Source organism: Camellia sinensis, chromosome 5 (assembly GCF_055761805.1).
Source record: "Camellia sinensis isolate YWXY chromosome 5, ASM5576180v1, whole genome shotgun sequence".
NCBI lineage: Eukaryota > Viridiplantae > Streptophyta > Magnoliopsida > Ericales > Theaceae > Camellia > Camellia sinensis.
The window spans coordinates 16,628,037-16,645,966 of record NC_138965.1 but is presented as its reverse complement, the minus strand read 5'-3'; the positions used below and the strand labels follow the sequence as shown (position 1 = coordinate 16,645,966).

General features: G+C 35.3%; 1 protein-coding gene and 1 long non-coding RNA gene across 2 annotated transcripts; both read right to left on the bottom strand.

Moving 5' to 3' along the window:
* Positions 1-9,544: 9,544 nt before the first annotated feature.
* LOC114265349 (uncharacterized) lies at positions 9,545-11,121 on the bottom strand. Its single transcript, XR_014328682.1, has 4 exons — positions 10,994-11,121; positions 10,803-10,878; positions 10,472-10,579; positions 9,545-10,163 (listed from the first exon to the last, which is right to left on the bottom strand). It is a non-coding gene; the product is annotated as an uncharacterized LOC114265349 (long non-coding RNA).
* A 92-nt stretch (positions 11,122-11,213) lies between these two features.
* On the bottom strand, positions 11,214-16,033 carry LOC114265338 (uncharacterized). The gene is made up of 4 exons (XM_082867918.1): positions 14,600-16,033; positions 14,032-14,192; positions 11,641-11,701; positions 11,214-11,530 (listed from the first exon to the last, which is right to left on the bottom strand). The coding sequence occupies exons 1-3, from the start codon at positions 14,780-14,782 to the stop codon at positions 11,668-11,670; spliced, it is 378 nt and encodes a 125-aa protein (XP_082724044.1). The 5' UTR covers positions 14,783-16,033; the 3' UTR covers positions 11,214-11,530; positions 11,641-11,667.
* Positions 16,034-17,930: the final 1,897 nt, after the last annotated feature.

The following is a 17,930-nucleotide window of genomic DNA, read 5'->3' as shown; positions in this document are numbered from 1 at the left end:
CCCTTATTTCATCACTTTTTTCATTTGTTTTGAGGGTTGGTTAGCCTTAGGGTTGTGTTTAAGCTTGAGATTGAGACTTGTGCTTAATGGTTTTAATCATCTTTTGAGGGTTTCTACTAACCAAAGGCATGATCTCTCTTTTTCCTTAAGTCATCCCTTGGTTGACACCTCTCTCATTAGAGGACTCTCACCTTGGACTAAATGGACTAAAGAATGAGTTGGTAATTAAAATGAGTAAACAAAATTGATAAGTAAAACTTGAGCGAAATAAGCATGTTGTGTTGCATTGCATGTGTTCAATCGAATGTTATATTGAACACAAGGAAGATTGGAGCATTTCATACTTAAAGTGATGAAATGAGCCAATCTCCTTTGTCTCCATCATCCTTGATCATGCATGATATGGGGTGGTCTTGTTGGTCATATTTGTGCATTTATTGAAATTGTACAACTTGGATCTTTGGCCATCATGCAATAAAATCGATTGATTGGTGGTTTTGGATCCAAGAATGCCATTCCTTTGATGTTTTGAGATGATAAGGAGGGGTACAATACAAACATACCCTTTGAAAACCCTCCATTTTCCTCTGTTTGTGCTCTGTTATAGTGTGGTGACTCAGAACACCAGTGGCCGGCAGTGGCTCACTCTTGACCAGCAAGGCACATTTTTGGCCGGCAGAAGGCCGGAAGCAATCAACCATGGCCGGCAGGCCACTGGTGTAACCCTCAGCATTGAATTGGCAAGGTGGAGCAGAAAGATTCTGAAGTGTGCTCAACCCTACAAACAGAGCCTCTCAAGAGCAAACCGAAGGGCTTTTCAGAACGAAACCCAAGTGCATGCATCCTCCACTTCCCAGTGCAGAGCTGAGGCAATGTAGTTTAGTGCTTTACATGCTTAGTTAATGCGCCTTTGCTTTAATTAACTAGTTTGCTAATTAGTTAAGTGTTGTAATAATTAGTAATTAGTTTGCTAGTTATTCATTTGATTTGTAATAATTAGTCTAATTAGTTTAATTAGATTAGTTTTAATTAGCTTAGATTAGCTTAGCTAAATTATTCATTCGGACCCTCCTTCGCGATGGCACAATGTTATAATAAGTGTGTGTGTGTGTGTGTATGTCTTCCAACCCCACGTTTTTCTCTCTTTTATTTAATCACTTTCGATGGTGCCTATCAAGCTACCCTGCCTTTCAGGTCTCAATGCTGCAACAGGGACTTTAGTAGATGTTCAGTTAGCACCACAATCTTTTAGGCTTGAAAGTAGTTGTTCAACCTTTTCGAGGCCATTACCAAGGCCAATGTCAACTTCTCCAAAGATAGGTACCTGGTTTCCGCACTTGCTAGGGTCTTGCTGACATGGTACACTGCCTTCTACTCACCTCATTCTTCTTAGATTACCATTGCACTAACGGCATGGTCTGAAACTACGAGGTACAAAAATAATTCCTCTTCTGGTACCGGGTTCGACAACATTGGTGGGGTTGTTAAGTACCTCTTCAAGTCGGCCAAGGCGACTTTATATTCTTCTGTCCATAGAAAGTCTATGGCCTTCTTTAATAAACTAAAAAATTACTTACATTTATCCAAACTTCAGCAAATGAACCTATTCAAGGCCGCTACCCTTCCAGTCAAAATCTGGACTTGTTTGGCTGTTGTCAGGCTCTTCAAGTCAAGGATGGGCTTGATCTGATCTGGGCTTGCTCCAATACCCCTCATAGTGACTAAGTATCCCAAGAACTTACCGGATTCAACTCTAAATGCACACTTCGAGGCATTGAGTCGAAGCTGATATGACCTGAGGATGTCAAAGACCACCTTTAAGTCAACCAAATAGTTTCCAGGTTCCTTAGTTTTAACAACCATATTATCTATGTAAACCTCCACTGTCTTTTCAATAAGATGTTTGAACATCTTGGTGACCAATCTTTGGTAGGTCGCTCCTGCATTCTTCAACCCAAAAGGCATTACTTTATAATAATATAGTCCTTTAGGGATGATGAATGTCTTCTTCTCTTCGTTTGGGGCATACATTGCAATTTGGTGATAACCTCTGTATGTGTCTAGAACATCCTCTCACGCCCTGAAGTGGCATCTAATAGTTGATCAATCTTGGGCAGTGGAAAACTGTCCTTGAGGCAAGCCTTGTTCAAGCTTGTAAAGTCCATGTAGACCCTCTACTTCCCATTCTTCTTCTTCACCACTACTGTATTAGATAACCAGGTGGGATAATTTACCTCTCTAATGGCCTGTGCCTCTAGTAGCTTGTCTGATTCTTCCTCGATTGCTTGCACATGTATCAATTTCGTCCTTCTTGCTTGCTAAACGACAGGTTTTGTCGACCTGTCCACATTAAGTTTGCGACAGGTGACCTCGGGGTTGATCCCCAGCATCTCATAAGGTATCCAAGCAAACACCTTTATGTTCTCTCTCAAGAAAGCCTCTAGATCTTTTTCTTCTCCTGCTGCTAAACTAGAGCTGAGAATGAAGAATCGCTTATCATCTCCTTCCTACACCAGAACCTTTTTCAATGGTTCTTCACTCTTCTTGGCAGGTTCTTTTCCGAAATCATCCAAGACCTCATGGTCTTCACTTTCAATCTTTGCACTCATTGCTTCATTTACATTATAGGTGTACTTTATTGCTGCCATAGAGAAATTTTTCACTTGTAGTTGGTCCCCCCCTTACTTCTTTTATCCCCCTAATCAGTTAGGAATCACAACAATTAGTGCAACATTGAGAGAACAACCCTCATCACATGTAACCAAGGTCGTCCCAAAATGATATTGTACAGGGAAGAAGTATCTATCACAGCAAACTCTATTATTACCTTCTTACTCCTTGCACACACCTCCAAATTTGTGGCTTCTAGAGGCCATGTCGGCGTCCCATTGAATTCGACCATATGGCTGTCAGATTTCTCTCAATCATTTGGGTGGAGGCCAAGCTCCTTGTAATATCTGACATATATAATGTCACAAAAGCTTCCTTGGTCAATCAGTATATGCTTTACCTTCTAATCTCCAATCTTCAGAGTTACCACCAGGGCATCATTGTGCGGATGCTACACTATATCCAAGTCGACCTCAGTAAAAGAAATCATCGATCCTTAGTATTCATATGTTCTGGGTTTCTTTTGTTGGACCTAATATACATGTTGCAAGTGTCTTACTCTCTAGGTCTCCCCTCGAACTTCATTCATATTGACCTTCGAGTGAATCACATTTATTACCCGAGGTCCCTCTGCTTGCTATGGTGGTGATGGTGGTGGTGGTCGTAGAGGTGGTGCTGCTAGTGCCTAGATTAGCCTCGCATGCTCTTCCCTTGTCTTCACTTCATCCACTAGGTCTCTCAGGTGACCCTATCTAACTAGATCTTCCAAGTGTGACTTCAGAGCCTGGCATTCTTGAGTCAGGTGCCCATTCTCATTATGGTAGGCACAATGTTTCCCAGTGTTCTTGCCCATGAACTTGCTAGGGATCTTCTCTGGCGCTCTGTAGTACGACTGATTCCTGATCCTCTCCAAGACTTTATAGATTGGGATCTGAAATACAGTACTGACTGCCTGCATAGCCCTTACTCCTATTTCCTGCCTGTCAGCACCGACATTCCCTCGACCTCACTTCGGCGAGTCGTTTCTCCTTTTTTGTTTTGGAGTCCTTGCTCCTTGTGTGTCTTCCTTTGCTCTGGGATACTTCTCAATCCATGCCATGAGCTCTTCCATGCTCTTTGGCAAAGTTTTTGCAAGTGATTTCCGAAGTGAGCATTTATCATCCAAACTGTTTTTGAAAGACATGACCGCCAGCTCTTGGTTACAAGCCGGAATTCTGTTGTATACCTCATAGTATCTCTTGGTGTAAGCCCTGAGGCCTTTGCTATCGCTAATCTTCAAAGCCAATAGGGAATCTACCCTCAGTGGTTACGACTTGTTCGTAACAAACCTGGCCACAAACATTTCAACTAGGCCTTCCCAACTCTTCACAGTTTCTTTCGGCAACTTATGGAACTAATCCAATGTTATCTCCCCAAATAATGAGGGGAATACTTTGCATAGCAACTGCTCATTCCCGCTCCACAAAACTATTGAATTTAAATAGAAACCAACATGAAAGTTTGGATCAAACTTACCGTCATAGATCTAAAACCTCATGTTGAATCTCTTTGGGGCCTCAAACGTATCTACCTCCACCGAGAATGGCGTCCTCGGCATGACGGTGATTGTGATCTTGGTGTTGAGTCTCTTTCTTTGCAGGTAGTCTCTCAAATCCTCCTTTATCCTACTGGGAGCTCAGCTATCAGTAGATTTCAGGCTTTCTGGCGTGCGACTCCCAGTGTAATTGTGCGTCCTCTTGGACTTCCCTTCATCCATTGCATCAAAACAAAGTCCCTTACCTTGGATCTGTCGAGATTCTTTGACATAGGTCCCCTTGGTTTGTGGTGTCCTCTATGACTCACCTCGCATTGACTCTGTTTTCCTAACATCCCGTGATGGCCGATGTAAGTGCTCGTGTCCCTTGCCATGCTATGGGACCACTGGAACTGTCTTCTATCCTCCTTTTTGGGCATCATTTTTTACTGTTGGTGCCAGTGTGTCTTGTAACAGTAATGGTGGTTGCATTACGTTGTTTTGTATCATAAAGTTGACCACTGTCTGTAAGTCTTCCAATTTGTTTGGCATTCCTTTCATCTTCTCATTCCTCTTCAAGCGTCTATCCTTTTATACATCGAGGTCGCTTTCATTGTAATATTCATCTCGACCTCCCTTTATCAGGACATTACGCTTCTTGCCGGCGTTATTTTCCCCAAGATTTGGTTCTTCTACTCCTTCATTACGATTTTCTTCTCTGGGATTAGAATCCACATGCTCTTCCCCCTTACTATGGAAATCGTCCCCAATATTTTCTTCTTGCCCGTTGTTGGCCATCTATTCTCCTTAAGTTCCCACAGGCGATGTCAAATCATGGGTGCTGATTTCCAACCACACAACAAAAAAGAGAACTCAGCTGGAGATCATCGGCAGAATAGAATGAACTAACTACCTGCCAACAAGGAGATGAGAATTCTACGGTGATTCGTCCACCTAGCGGCACTCTGACAATCAAATCAGTAAAATTTATCCCTCACAGATATCAAAATAATACTTTAACTACCAAGAAAAAACTTACCTTAAACTCACGAGGGTGCCTCACTTTTATAACCAACAGTGACCTAATCACCTAGAAGTCTTACTTCATTGGACTCAGGCTCAATGCTCATCATGGACTGTCGACTAGATAGAGATAAACTTTTCATGAGCCTTATCCTTATCTAGACTGTGATCTTCCCCTGTTCTAGGGCTATTATCCCTTATTCGGATACCTCAGGATTCCAGCATTACTGCAGAACATCTCAACAACACCATGATCACTTCGGCAGCATGACTTATCCACGTGGCACCTTAGCCGACATTTCGGGCTATCTTGGCCACGTGGTGTTATTCACAAAATCCTTCCCCACATAACTTTTATATATTTTCTACGTGGAACGAAGTGTGTATTAGCGGAAAATGAGAACAAATTTTTTTCCTTACCGTCATTTCGTAAGAAATTGACACTGAATCAAAAATACAATAAGTTGACTGTTATAATTTCATGTATACTGACCAAAACGAAATTTGATGTAAAGCAGAGAGAAGCAAATTTATCCAAATTTGTACTATATAATTTGAATTAACAATATCACCTACTACTAAGTAATAAAAATATTGTGGACATAAACTGCAGGAACCACCTCATTGTATGACATTAGCCTATTTTGAGAAGTGGATTAAAAATTACTTTGCAATTTTTAACCCACTTCATTCTCTCACAAAAAAATCAAAAAGAGTCAAAAAATAATTTTTAAGCATCTTTCTAAAACAAGCATATGGTGGTCCTATGTAGTGGCATTATTTAAATTTTTTAAAAATAAAAAAAATATTTAAAATATTAAAAAATTTAGTAAAAGCAAAAAAATATATATATATATATATATATATATAAATAAATAAAATTCATTTAAAAAAATAAAAATAAAATAAAATGATTGATTAATTCTTTTGGTTTTCGAATTTTAAGTTCTTTGAATGGATGCAAAGAAAGAACTCTCCAAAATATAGTTCTTGATTTAAATTTTTTTTTAAAAAAAAAAAAAAGGGAGCATGTTACATGTCATGAATGACTAAAAGTTGAAATCATTAACATGAATAACTAAAATTATTAGCATAAATGACTAAAAGTTGAAATCACTAACATGAATGATTAAAATTATTAACATAAATGACTAAAAGTTGAAGTCATTAACTTAAATGATTAAAAGTCGAAATCATTAACACGCTCAATCCATTTTAGTACGGCTCCGATTGTCCCAAGCAGGTGAAATCAATCAAAAAAAATTGAGCAGTTGCTTTCACTAATACTAACATACAAAGTAAAATAAAAAAAATTAGGGAGGCATTTCAGAGTTGTTGGGTGGTTGTGGGCTCATTGTAGAGCCCGCATTGATAATTAGGACGGTTCAATATGTAGAATTTGTTAAATGTTTTATTTTTATAAAAAATTATATTAATCAGATAATAATTATCACTTGATTAAATTATATTTGTGTCAACGGTAAATATAATTTTAAAAATAAATTATTGACATAAATGTCATCTAATCAAGTGACTATCAATACCAAATCAATGTAATTTTTTGTAAGAATAAAATATTCCACGAGCTCTACATATGTAACGGTTCAGATAATTGATACAACCTCCATGATGGGCCCACAAAGACCCAACAACACCCTCCAATAGAAAACCCAAGTCCAAAAATTATGCACAAAAAATCATTTAAAATAATGTGATAATAATATTTATATAATTACTCCGTCCGCCCTATATTGATAGTCTCTTTTAAAAATTTTAAACTTTTTAAAAAAACATAATCATTATATTTTGAATTCAAATTTTAAAAGATTAATTCCAAAAATACCATTCTATTCTTATTTTTAAATATTTTATAATTACTTTACAAGGGTTAATTTTGAATACTTCTAAATTTAAAATTTGATTTTTTAAGGTGGACATGTATTTTGGTATAACAAAAACTGAAATAATGGCCAACAAAATGAGATGAAGGGAGTATAAATTATAGTTGTAGACTTTTCGATTTAAACATTTATTACACAAATGGGAAAATTATATTTTGTAGATTTTTTTTATAAAAAAAATTTATCATAAATTCAAGAAAAAAATTATAATTTTTTTAATATTTGTAAAATTTATTACTAATTTAAAAACATTTTGTTAAATATATACTAAAATAAAATTATCCCAATAAAAATTCTGTTGATATAAAATTACTCGTACAATAGGTAAAAATTATTCTTGGACCACACATTTTAAAAAGCAAGAATTCTACCTCTGAAGAATGAAGGTGAGGTAAATAAAGTTAGAAAAATGCTATGGATATTAATATATTTATTAACAATCTTACTAACATATTTATAAGTTGATGTGGGTCCATCAACTTATAAATGTGTTAGTAAAATTGTTAATAAATGTATTAGTATCTCCACTATTGTTGATGAAGTAAAGTAAAACAGCAAATTATAATTTGTTTTTTTTATAATAAATAAATTTAAGAACACAAAATTAATCATAAAATTAAATACAAAATGCATATGGATAATAAGGTTTTTAAAAGTGAAATTCATAGATTAATAATTATGTAAAAAATTATCTACGCATATATATCCTATATTTAATTTGGGTATTCAATGAATGAAGTCAAGATATAAGGAGAGAGAACCACAAGAGCCGCTCTTGGCTTCATAGTCATTGATTATCGTGGCTAAAATTTGTAAGCTATGTGAAGAATTATAGCATGAGGAACACACCACAATTTTTTTTTTTTTTTTATGGATTTAATTTTTCTCATGTTTGCATTTTAATATAAAAAAATTTGAGGAGTTTGGAGCTTACCACAAATTCTGTTTTGATGATTTAAATCATTTATTTTGTAAGACTCTCAATGTATATCATTCATAAAAAATTAGATCAATCTAATAATAATATTTTCAAGTTTTTGTTTTTGACTCTAAAAAAATTAAAAGTTTATTTTAAAAATATATTTGCTATCTATTTTTTCAAAGAGAATTGTGGTAAAATGAAAAGCTTACAATTATTAGATCAAACTAGCTTTTTTTCATGGATGATATATATTGAGTCTTATAAAATGAAAAATATGAATTATTGAAACTGGACCTGTGGTAGGCCTCAAAGGTCCCTCAAGTTGTTTCATATTGAGATATGACTATGAGAAAAACTTAACCTTTTTTTCATATAACGAAAATGTTTTATAAATTTTTGTCACCGATTCATATTATCACTTAGAGCTTGTTTGAAGAATAACTATTTTAGTGATTTTTTTAAAAAATATACATAAAAATAGAACGAATAATTTGACAACTTGTAATGACTTTTAGCTAAAATTTGCTTCCCAAATAATACCTACGTAGGATGTATGTGATTGGGTTATGTTTTTAAAATAATAATCTAAGACAAACACATACTCGATGATATATAACACTCGGACCCACAAACATATGCAACAAGCGTGTCTAATGTATAATGTTTGAAACTCATATCTACCCGAAAGTTTAAGATAGTAAATGAAAAGCAAATCTAATATAAGCTTGATATGGGCAGCTGGAAACCTTCACTGCTAGAAATTGGACTTTTAGTGGCGTTTAAAAAACGCCGCTATATCTATCAAAAACGCCGGCAATTATTTTTGTGGCGTTTAGTACCAAACGTCGAAGATGCGGCCGTCGCTGTAACTTTGTGACGTTTCAAAAACGTCGTGATATTAATATAAGAGGCGTTTTAAAAAACGCCGCTAAATGTCCTACTATATGCACGCTGACGTCACCAACAATATTTAGCGACGTTTTGAAAACGCCGTGGTATCTGTTTTAAAAAATATGACCGTTAGTATATAGGGTTTAGGAGGCGTTTGTAAAAACGCCGTCATATCCCTTTCCCTTTTTTTTTTTTTTAAATTGTGCTAATTTTATTTGATTGAATTTAAAAAATGCCTGTAATAAAACTAACATATAAAACATTGACTCTCATTCAAATACCTGTAATAAAACTAACATAGAAAATAATAACATTAACTCCCATTCAAATACTTGTAATAAAACTAACATAGAAAATAATAACTCCATTCAAATAACAAATGAAGCATTAATTCAATATCTCATTCAATTAATATCCAATCACCATTACCCACAAAATAACATTTCCAAAATCCAAAAATCATGTTTCAACATTAACCACAAACTAACATATATCAAAAAATCAAGTTTTAGCATAGAAGTTATAGTCATCACTGGTCTATATGCCTGCATCAGAACATAAACTGCAATCAGATTCATCAAAATAAACAAAAATTGAAAATCTGTACCCAATACTTATAAACAATACTTAAAACTTGAAGAAGCACTAACAAAAAGATTTTATCACATACGAAGAAGCACTACAATTCCAAGAATATAAATGCAAAGAAGCACTATGGCTATGCCTCACGGATGAATAGGAAACAATTTTATCCATTCATCATGATTAAAAGGTAAATCATAGGGACATAAAAAAATTAAAAAGATTAGGGATTGATAAAGCAGGATACTTTTTATACTCATCTCACATGACTAAAAAATTAAAATTAAAATAGAACTTGTGATCTTACAGATTAGAGAACAAAATGATATTTCATACAAATCTCAACAAGCTTAAACATTAAGCAAACAAAGGGATTCATTGAAGACTGAAGAACGAAAGTGGATTCAAAGATTCAAGACTTCAACACTAGCTGAAGCAGAGATGAGGGCTATGAATGTCCTTGAAAAACAACAAATGGTGATTTAGTAAGTGGTCTAAGTTGTAGAAAAAACATAAAAATGTCTATTTGCACATTTTTTGTAATCAAGACAATCAATATGATAACCGAAATTATTATTTTTCTTGAATGTTATAAGGAGAATTTTAAAGGATATATATAGTTTCTATTTTTTTTTCTTTAGAATGCTTTGGTACCTCAGCTATCATGTATGACAAATAGGCCAGGCGCATCATGATTGCAACTTCACGATCTGTGGAATGTCTATTAAGAAAGAACAATGATGTCAACATAAAAATCAAACAATACTAGAAACTGCTACCGGCAAATGATGTCAACATAAAAATCAAACAACATAAAAATTCAAAATCCAAAATTTAGTAATGTATACTAAAAAAGCAACCTAGTTATAGGCAAATGAACACTCAAAAAGCAACCTAGTTATAGGCAAATGAACTATATATTTTAGCATCTCAATTGATAATTGGTTAGCAATTGCTATTACTGTTGCTTGTTGGTTGACATCCACATAAAAGAAGCTCTGCACAAAAAGGAAGGGATAGGTAATGAACCTCAATCCATGATGTCAGCATAGGTCTTCCTGTAGTGATGTCATATTTCTTTACATCCAGCAATAAGGGATAAAATCTTTCTATGAATGGAGCATATGCTATGTCGACCTGCAACATAGAAATTTTGACACAGATTAGGGGGTTCCATTACAATTTACAAATTGACTATATATTCACCAACTTCTTGGAAAGTATATATTAGTTCGCACTTCTTTGACTACAATGCATAAAACAACTGCATTTGTAGTTTAAGTAATACATAATAATTTTAAATATAAAAACAGTAAAGATGGAAAACTAATATCCAATTAGTAGAGTGCAACTAACTTACTAGACTGAACTGACCAAGGAAGAAAGGTCTATCGTAAATTTGAAGAGAGCTGATTCGAGGTAATCAAAAGCAGTACCTATCAAGGTTTATTAGAGCGGGTCACATTACGATTCATATAAAATGTTAAATTTCTTTCTAGATCGTAGTACTTCAAAAAAAAAAAAAAAAACATAGCACGTCTTGAATCTTACTGATTTCATTTTCAGATCCTCCCTTCAGTGAAGTGATCACGGCCAAATTAAAGGTGTTTGTGTAGGATAGCAACTCCTCAGCAAATTCTCACTCGGTGGGATCCTACAGACATTTGATACGCTCTAGAATTGAAATTTTTGAAGCGATAAAGAGTTGAATTTTATGTCAAGAGTAAAAAATCTACTTACATCAGGGTAAAGAGCCGGTCCTTCAAAGTAGCTATCAATATATTTTAGCAAATCAGTGATGGCACCTACTAATTTTGAAAAGGAAAAAAGAAAAGAACCTGCAAATATCATAATCCATGAAACAAGAGGGCTCTCAACATATTTTGTGATTTTTTCCTCATTTGATAGATATAAATTTCTGCAATTTTAAGAAGAGAACGAGGAACACAGAAATTACCAAACAGTATTTTCCGAACAATTAATTATGGTTGAGAATGTAACCTTATTTGGTGGGTAGACTTTTTCCTTGTACCAATCTGGCCTATTTTGAAGATCAATAGGAACTAATTTGATCTTCTCTTGTAGACCCTGCACAAAGAAGTAAAGAAATTTCAAATCGAGAATTGCAATAACATGAATAAAAGAAAAAAGAAAAGAAATAGTAGGGCAGAAAAATTATCCATAAAATTTAACACAACCTTGTAATTTCGTGCAATCCAAACACGCTACGCATACGGACAAATGTAGGAGGTGTACAACCTTCAGGAAATAAAAATGGAACACGGTGATCAGAAAATGCATGAGAACGCGCAAAAACACACACAAACGTGAAACACACACACACATGTATCCCAATTGAAAACCAGCAAAAAATTTCAAACAGTGATAGTAACATATTAACTTGGCATGATTCAAAGTTCAGACACTGATAGTGTGTCCTGTGCAATTTGATAACCAAATCATTTGTTTTATCTGTCTTGATGTTTTAGCACACAAAATTGCACCACGAATATATTCTGCTAAAATGTAGGCTAAATTTTAATCCACTCACAAATGTATGTGTCATATAAAGCTGTTCTATACATAACTAGAAAAGGATGCACCCAATACACAAGCACCCACTTTGCAGCAGGGTCTAGAGTGATAATAAATCACACACACTTAAGATGGAAAAGAAGAACAAATGCACATGAATGATAAATCACACACAGACACAAAGAACACAAATGTCACCCCCAAAACTAGGTTATGTCCACGGCTGTTGTCATTTCACTGAAAATGTCTCCTCTCGACTATATATTCTTTAAAAATTAAGACAATAGGTCATAAGTGCGGAAATAATAATAATAACCATCTTCCAAATTTATGGTTGAAATTCGCAATTGAATGGTTAGTGTCTATTAATTATAGGATTCACACTACCCAACAAATTATACAAACTAACGGTAAGATGCATTTATAATTTTATATTTACATTCTCGGATAGTTTGATGAAAGAGAAAAATTAATTAGCACATTTTCTGACGATTTGATGAACAGAGTTATTAGATGTGACAATTACTAGATTGAAAAGAAATTATTCAAAAAGAAAAAGCGTGACAGCATTCACACCTGAATAGCATCCCTACAAAAAGAAAAAACAAATGATTAGAACCAAGAACCAACTCACAATAGCATCCCTATAAAAGATGAGTAATAAGACAATAAGACAACAGTATTGTTCCATATTGTTCCAACCACCTACATGAAGACAAATTTTGAATTCCAAGGAACAAAAGTAAAAACCAGAAATCTTCCACTGCAGAGAAAATATATGAGCTACCACCACAAATTACCACAAGTATAGCATACCAATATGTAACAGAATTCGAAACCAACTAAATAAAATTTACAGGCCAACAATCTCTAGATCAAGGAGAGATGGGCAGGCTGACAAAGCTGCACAAAGTGCTGCGTTATCCATTCTTTCAATATTGTAAAGGTGCAACCTCCTCAAAAGAACCCTTCAAATTCCAAGACAAAGAAACAAAGTCAATATAATATATATATATATATATATATTATATGGCGAGAATTTCCCTGGACATGGGCACATGCACCAATAAGGAATTTTAGATAAGCCCAAAAAAGCCCCATCGTGCTCATCACTAGTTAGGTTTAACCCAATAAATAATACAAACCGTATACAATTAGCCAATTCCACACTACCTCAGCTCGGGCTAGTGGAGTATGGCAAGCTAGGATTTAGGTTTAATATTAACTTGGAAACCTATAAATTGAATTCAGCCTGGCTGTCTGTCACCGTACTTCCACGTCAAGATGCTTTCCACAGCAATGATGGAAAATCCTAGCAGAATACGTCTTCTATTCTATTATCTCTTCCAGAACTATTTTGGTTGTGCTGGGACTTTGAAGAATCAGTAGGTAGTACATTAACTTGCCAAGAGAATTGGTTAAAGATTCAGGAAGTTGGTAAATGGGTAGCAATTGGTTGTCCAAGATCAATATGTTCAGGTAGCATAGCTTATGATGGGTTAGGTTTCTTGATACTTGCATCAAGTTACGATACAGCTTAAAATCTTTATCACTAACATCTTTAGCCATTATTAAATTAAAAAAATAAAATGATCTTTAGCCTGCGTTTACATGCCCCACATAATTGAACCAATGCATTAGTTTCCAGAAAGCATTTGAACACACATGTATAAAAGCTGACCATTATCAATCCTATAAAATGTAAATTAGGTCAGTTGCTGAAATTCTGAAGCACTCTTTATTTTAAGCAAGCATTATAAGGACTGCCAGAAGCACAAGAACCACATCCAAATGCAATGTAACAATGCCTTATTTCAAACTTTCAATTGTCTTTAGATGAGCTAATACCCATACACAATCTATCATATTTGTTACAAACTAATTTCCGAGTCTCTTTTCCATAAATGTATATAAAACATCTAACCATGTATAATTTTTAGAAGCACAATTTTATAGAACAAATTAAGCTTAATTGCATTAGAATAGTCAAGGAAACAAGAAAGAATTGAACTATTAGGATAATTTGATCGATTAAAACTAGAACAGCAGCTTACCTAATACGATTGGGTATGGAAACTTTAATTGTGAATAAGTGATCACCACGTATTGATGGTTTGTTCAACTTTGGTGCTCCTTTCTTTGCCAGTACAAGCACATCTCCAGGTTGGGTACCCGAAGGAATCTGTAGATCAGTAGTTCCTTCAACTGTCTTAACCTGTTTAAATGTCAAGCAATCAACAAATTGTTATTCAGTTGGAGAATCCAAGGAACTTTGCAAGAAATCTGCATTCAATGCCCCATCCTCTGAGCTTGCAGCGGTGACAAAGGAAGTACTTCACAAAAACCACTGAGTTTAGAGATGGAGAACATGCGAAAAGAGTGAGTGAGAAAACCCTCTTTGGAAGCTTGGTCGGGAGTGAAGCCACCTTGAAGTGTCTGTCTTGCCATCTTGGGTCCAGGGGGACTCTAAACTATGTGTTAGGCTTTGGCATTGAATACAAGCATGTGGCTAAGATAGTAATTTAAATTATGTGACTCTAAACTATGTGTTAGGCTTTGACATTTAGAAGCATTTAAATTTTATTTTTTACTATACTAACAATGGTAAGATAGTAATTTTACCTTAACAGCAGTGCCCAATATGGCATCTAGATAACTAATTGAAACAGATGAACGTAGATTTATGCCATCTCTTTGGATCTCTGGAATCTCCTCAATATCAAAGTAGACATAAAGATCACCAGGAGGGCCCCTGCTGAAAAGACAACAACAATTAGTGTTCCAAAGAATCTGAATCACGTCCATGAGTTTGATACCTTCTAAAGTGCTGTTATAACAGAACTCTTAAATGGAAAGTGTGAGTTTTGTGTCAACCGAAAAAGGAAAATGGAAAGTATAATCTCAACATAGAGGAAAAAATGAAATTTTGAATAACCTTCATATGAGGACACAGATATCCATATAAGAGAAGAAATACAGACCCCTACCTATTGATATTTTTTTTAATGACAATTATAACCTCAATTAAAATTACTATAAAGGGCATAAATTAAAATGAAACACCCACCCTTAAAAAAACAACACTCATAATTGAACACCCAACCCTAACAAATCAAATTGAACACTGACCTTCAAATCAAATTGAAAACCTGCCGATAAAAAAATAAAATTAAAAATCCAAAGCACATGATCTATCATTCTAATTTTCCATGTTGTCTAATCATCAAAGTTCCACAAAGACATTTCTTTGCTTGCACATTTGGAAAATGACAGTTTCTTTTCTTGATTCTTGCAAACTAGTCGAATTTTTTTTTTTTTTTTGGGTTACAGATGTTAAGGCGTGTTGGTGGAAAGGTGGTCATCAAAATATTGTGAACACAAAGTTGTGAAGTCTGTTGAAAATAAGAAAGCATACTGGAAAATCTCTGGTCTTGCTAAGGAAGCAGTAGATTACATATTTAGTAATACAAACTTAATTTGAATAACTTTACCCATATAATATGGGCAACAACCCAAAAATTTTTATCAGAAATATACCACAGAACCAATGACTGAAGCTGAAAGATACATATTGTAAAATTCAGCTTGGCAATTATACACAATTTTCTTTTGTAACACATCTATTCTAGAGCTCTACTCCATTGAAAAGTAGGCAGGCATCAGACCTGCCTAGCCCTATGCCACCTTTACCCAAATTTTACTGTAAATTCTATCACATCATGCACATGTATTGACACGTATACCCAGTTAACTGCATCCAGACCTTAAGCTTCAGTTCAGTTTTTTTACACATTTCCTTTCTTTGGTCAATTTACAGTGAAAACAACAATTTTGCAAGTTCCATTCCTATATTTATCAATCAAAATCGAGTATGTTTCTCAAATCTTAGCGTCTGCATCATACAGGAGGTAAGATTTGAATCAACTGATCAAAAGTCCCAAATTCAAAGACATCCAACAGCAAAGCAAGAAACCATCCGTTGAATGCTCAAAAGCACATACCTCAAGATCTTGTATTTGAGTGAGAGAAAGAGAGAGAAACTAACCTCTGATCGAAGAAAACGAAGAGTTCCAAATCCACAGAGATAAATCACGGAGCTATGCTCAAAATCAAACTTCGAAATCGCAATCCGAGATGAATCACCGAACTGAAGAAAAATCGAAGAAGAATCACTGAACTAAAGAATAATCCAGAGAGATTTGAGTGAGAGAAAGAGAGAGGAACTAACCTCTGATTGAAGAAGACGAAGAGTTCCAAATCCACGGAGATGAATCACGGATCTATGCTCAAAATCAAACTTCGAAATCGCAATCCCGAGATGAATCACCGAACTGAAAAAGAATCGAAGAAGAATAACTGAACCGAAGAAGAATCGAGAGAGAGAGAGAGAGAGAGAGCAAGGAGTGAGTGAGAGATTTGAGTGAGTGAGAAGGAGACGGCGGTGCTCAAAATAGGGTTTTCAAAATATAAGTCTAAAGAGATAGAAGAGGGTATGAAGAGAGACAGGGAAGAGGGTGTGATGAGAGACAAGGTTTGGAGGCGCTTTTTAAACGTCTTCTATTTGCAAAACGGTACCGTTTTACCTAACAACAAAGGCGACGTTTAAAAAATGCCGTTAATCATCAAAAAAAAGTGACGTTTAATAAAACGTCGTTAATTAAACGCTGTTAAATCCTCATTTTCCTGTAGTGCTTCTTTCAGCCCTAATAGCATGTATTCAAAAGTGTGGAATGGAATTGTTGCAATTATAGAGCAAAGACCTAGATTGTATAATTTGTATTTGAATAACTTTCAACTTAGTGTTGGGGATGTGTAGACCGCCCAAACTCCGCTCCGCGCGCGAGGGCGCGAATTGTAGTTCGTAGTTACTACAGTTCGGACTCCTGTCAAGGTTCTGAATCTAATCTCACAAAGTGCAATGTAAGACTGATAAATCACCAAAGAGTCTAAATCCAGCAATTAGTTTTGGAAGATCAATTTTGAATCAAAAAGCACCAAACATGGACTGCTTTGCCAGATTTCAGAGTCGCCACCTAAATATTTTGTTATGGGAAATTTAGAAAACCTTGACTCGTGCCTAAGGCCACGTGTCCGTCATCACCAAAGTTTTCATGGCTCGGGAACTTGGGTACGAGAGGGGAAGGTCTTGAAATGAGCACCGCTGCTCGCCCAATCAAAGATCGGTCTCTACTAACATGATATGTTATTTTTGAAAACACATGCGTTCTTATTTCGGTTTATTGGCTAACTTACTATGTGATGCGCACAGCATACAAGTATAGACTAAATCGCTCAAGTTGGAACAAAACAACTCATGTTTATTTTTCGAAAATGGTTTGGAGTTGCTACTCGCAAGTAGGCTAAGACGCGGATTTTGCCACCCTCAAGTGGGCTTAGAAAACATGATTTTGTCACTTCAAGTGGGCTTAAAACTTACATTTTGATGAATTGTTCCAATTCAAGCAATGAAGTCTTCATCCATAGGCATTCATGCAGTTAATCACTTAAGCACATAACCTCATGGCAAGCATGCTATCATGACAGTCACTTACATACATGCAAGGATGCTAAAGCATAAACACTCACAGTGTACTCCGAGCCAAAAAAAAAGCTAGTTAGTAATCAATGCATGATCCTAGCTATGTTAACGATGCCTAATGCAACACATGCAAAAATGCAGCTAAAATAGGCTCGGCTGGCTAAGATGGCATGTGATTTACAACACTTCATACATGTATTCAAGAAAGCCTATTGAAATGCGATGCAGTTTGAATGATGCGTCGAGCCCGGTGCATGTAAGACAGATGAATGGATGCACCCATGCAAGCATAAGTATGCTAATTGAGATATGCCCTAAAACTAACCATCAAAAGCTGGTAAATAAAAGGGAGAAAGACGTGGGGTTGGAAAACATGCATCACACACACGCACGCTTATTACAACAGTTGCCCTC

What these genes read in the sequence shown, in the direction of transcription:
- LOC114265338 (XM_082867918.1), bottom strand. Translation starts at nt 14,782, where the DNA reads ATGGACGTGATTCAGATTCTTTGGAACACTAATTGTTGTTGTCTTTTC. An exon ending in TATTGGGCACTGCTGTTAAG is followed by an intron (nt 14,193 to 14,599) that starts GTAAAATTACTA and finishes ACATTTAAACAG; the next exon opens with GTTAAGACAGTTGAAGGAAC. An exon ending in TCCATACCCAATCGTATTAG is followed by an intron (nt 11,702 to 14,031) that starts GTAAGCTGCTGT and finishes TATTTCCTGAAG; the next exon opens with GTTGTACACCTCCTACATTT.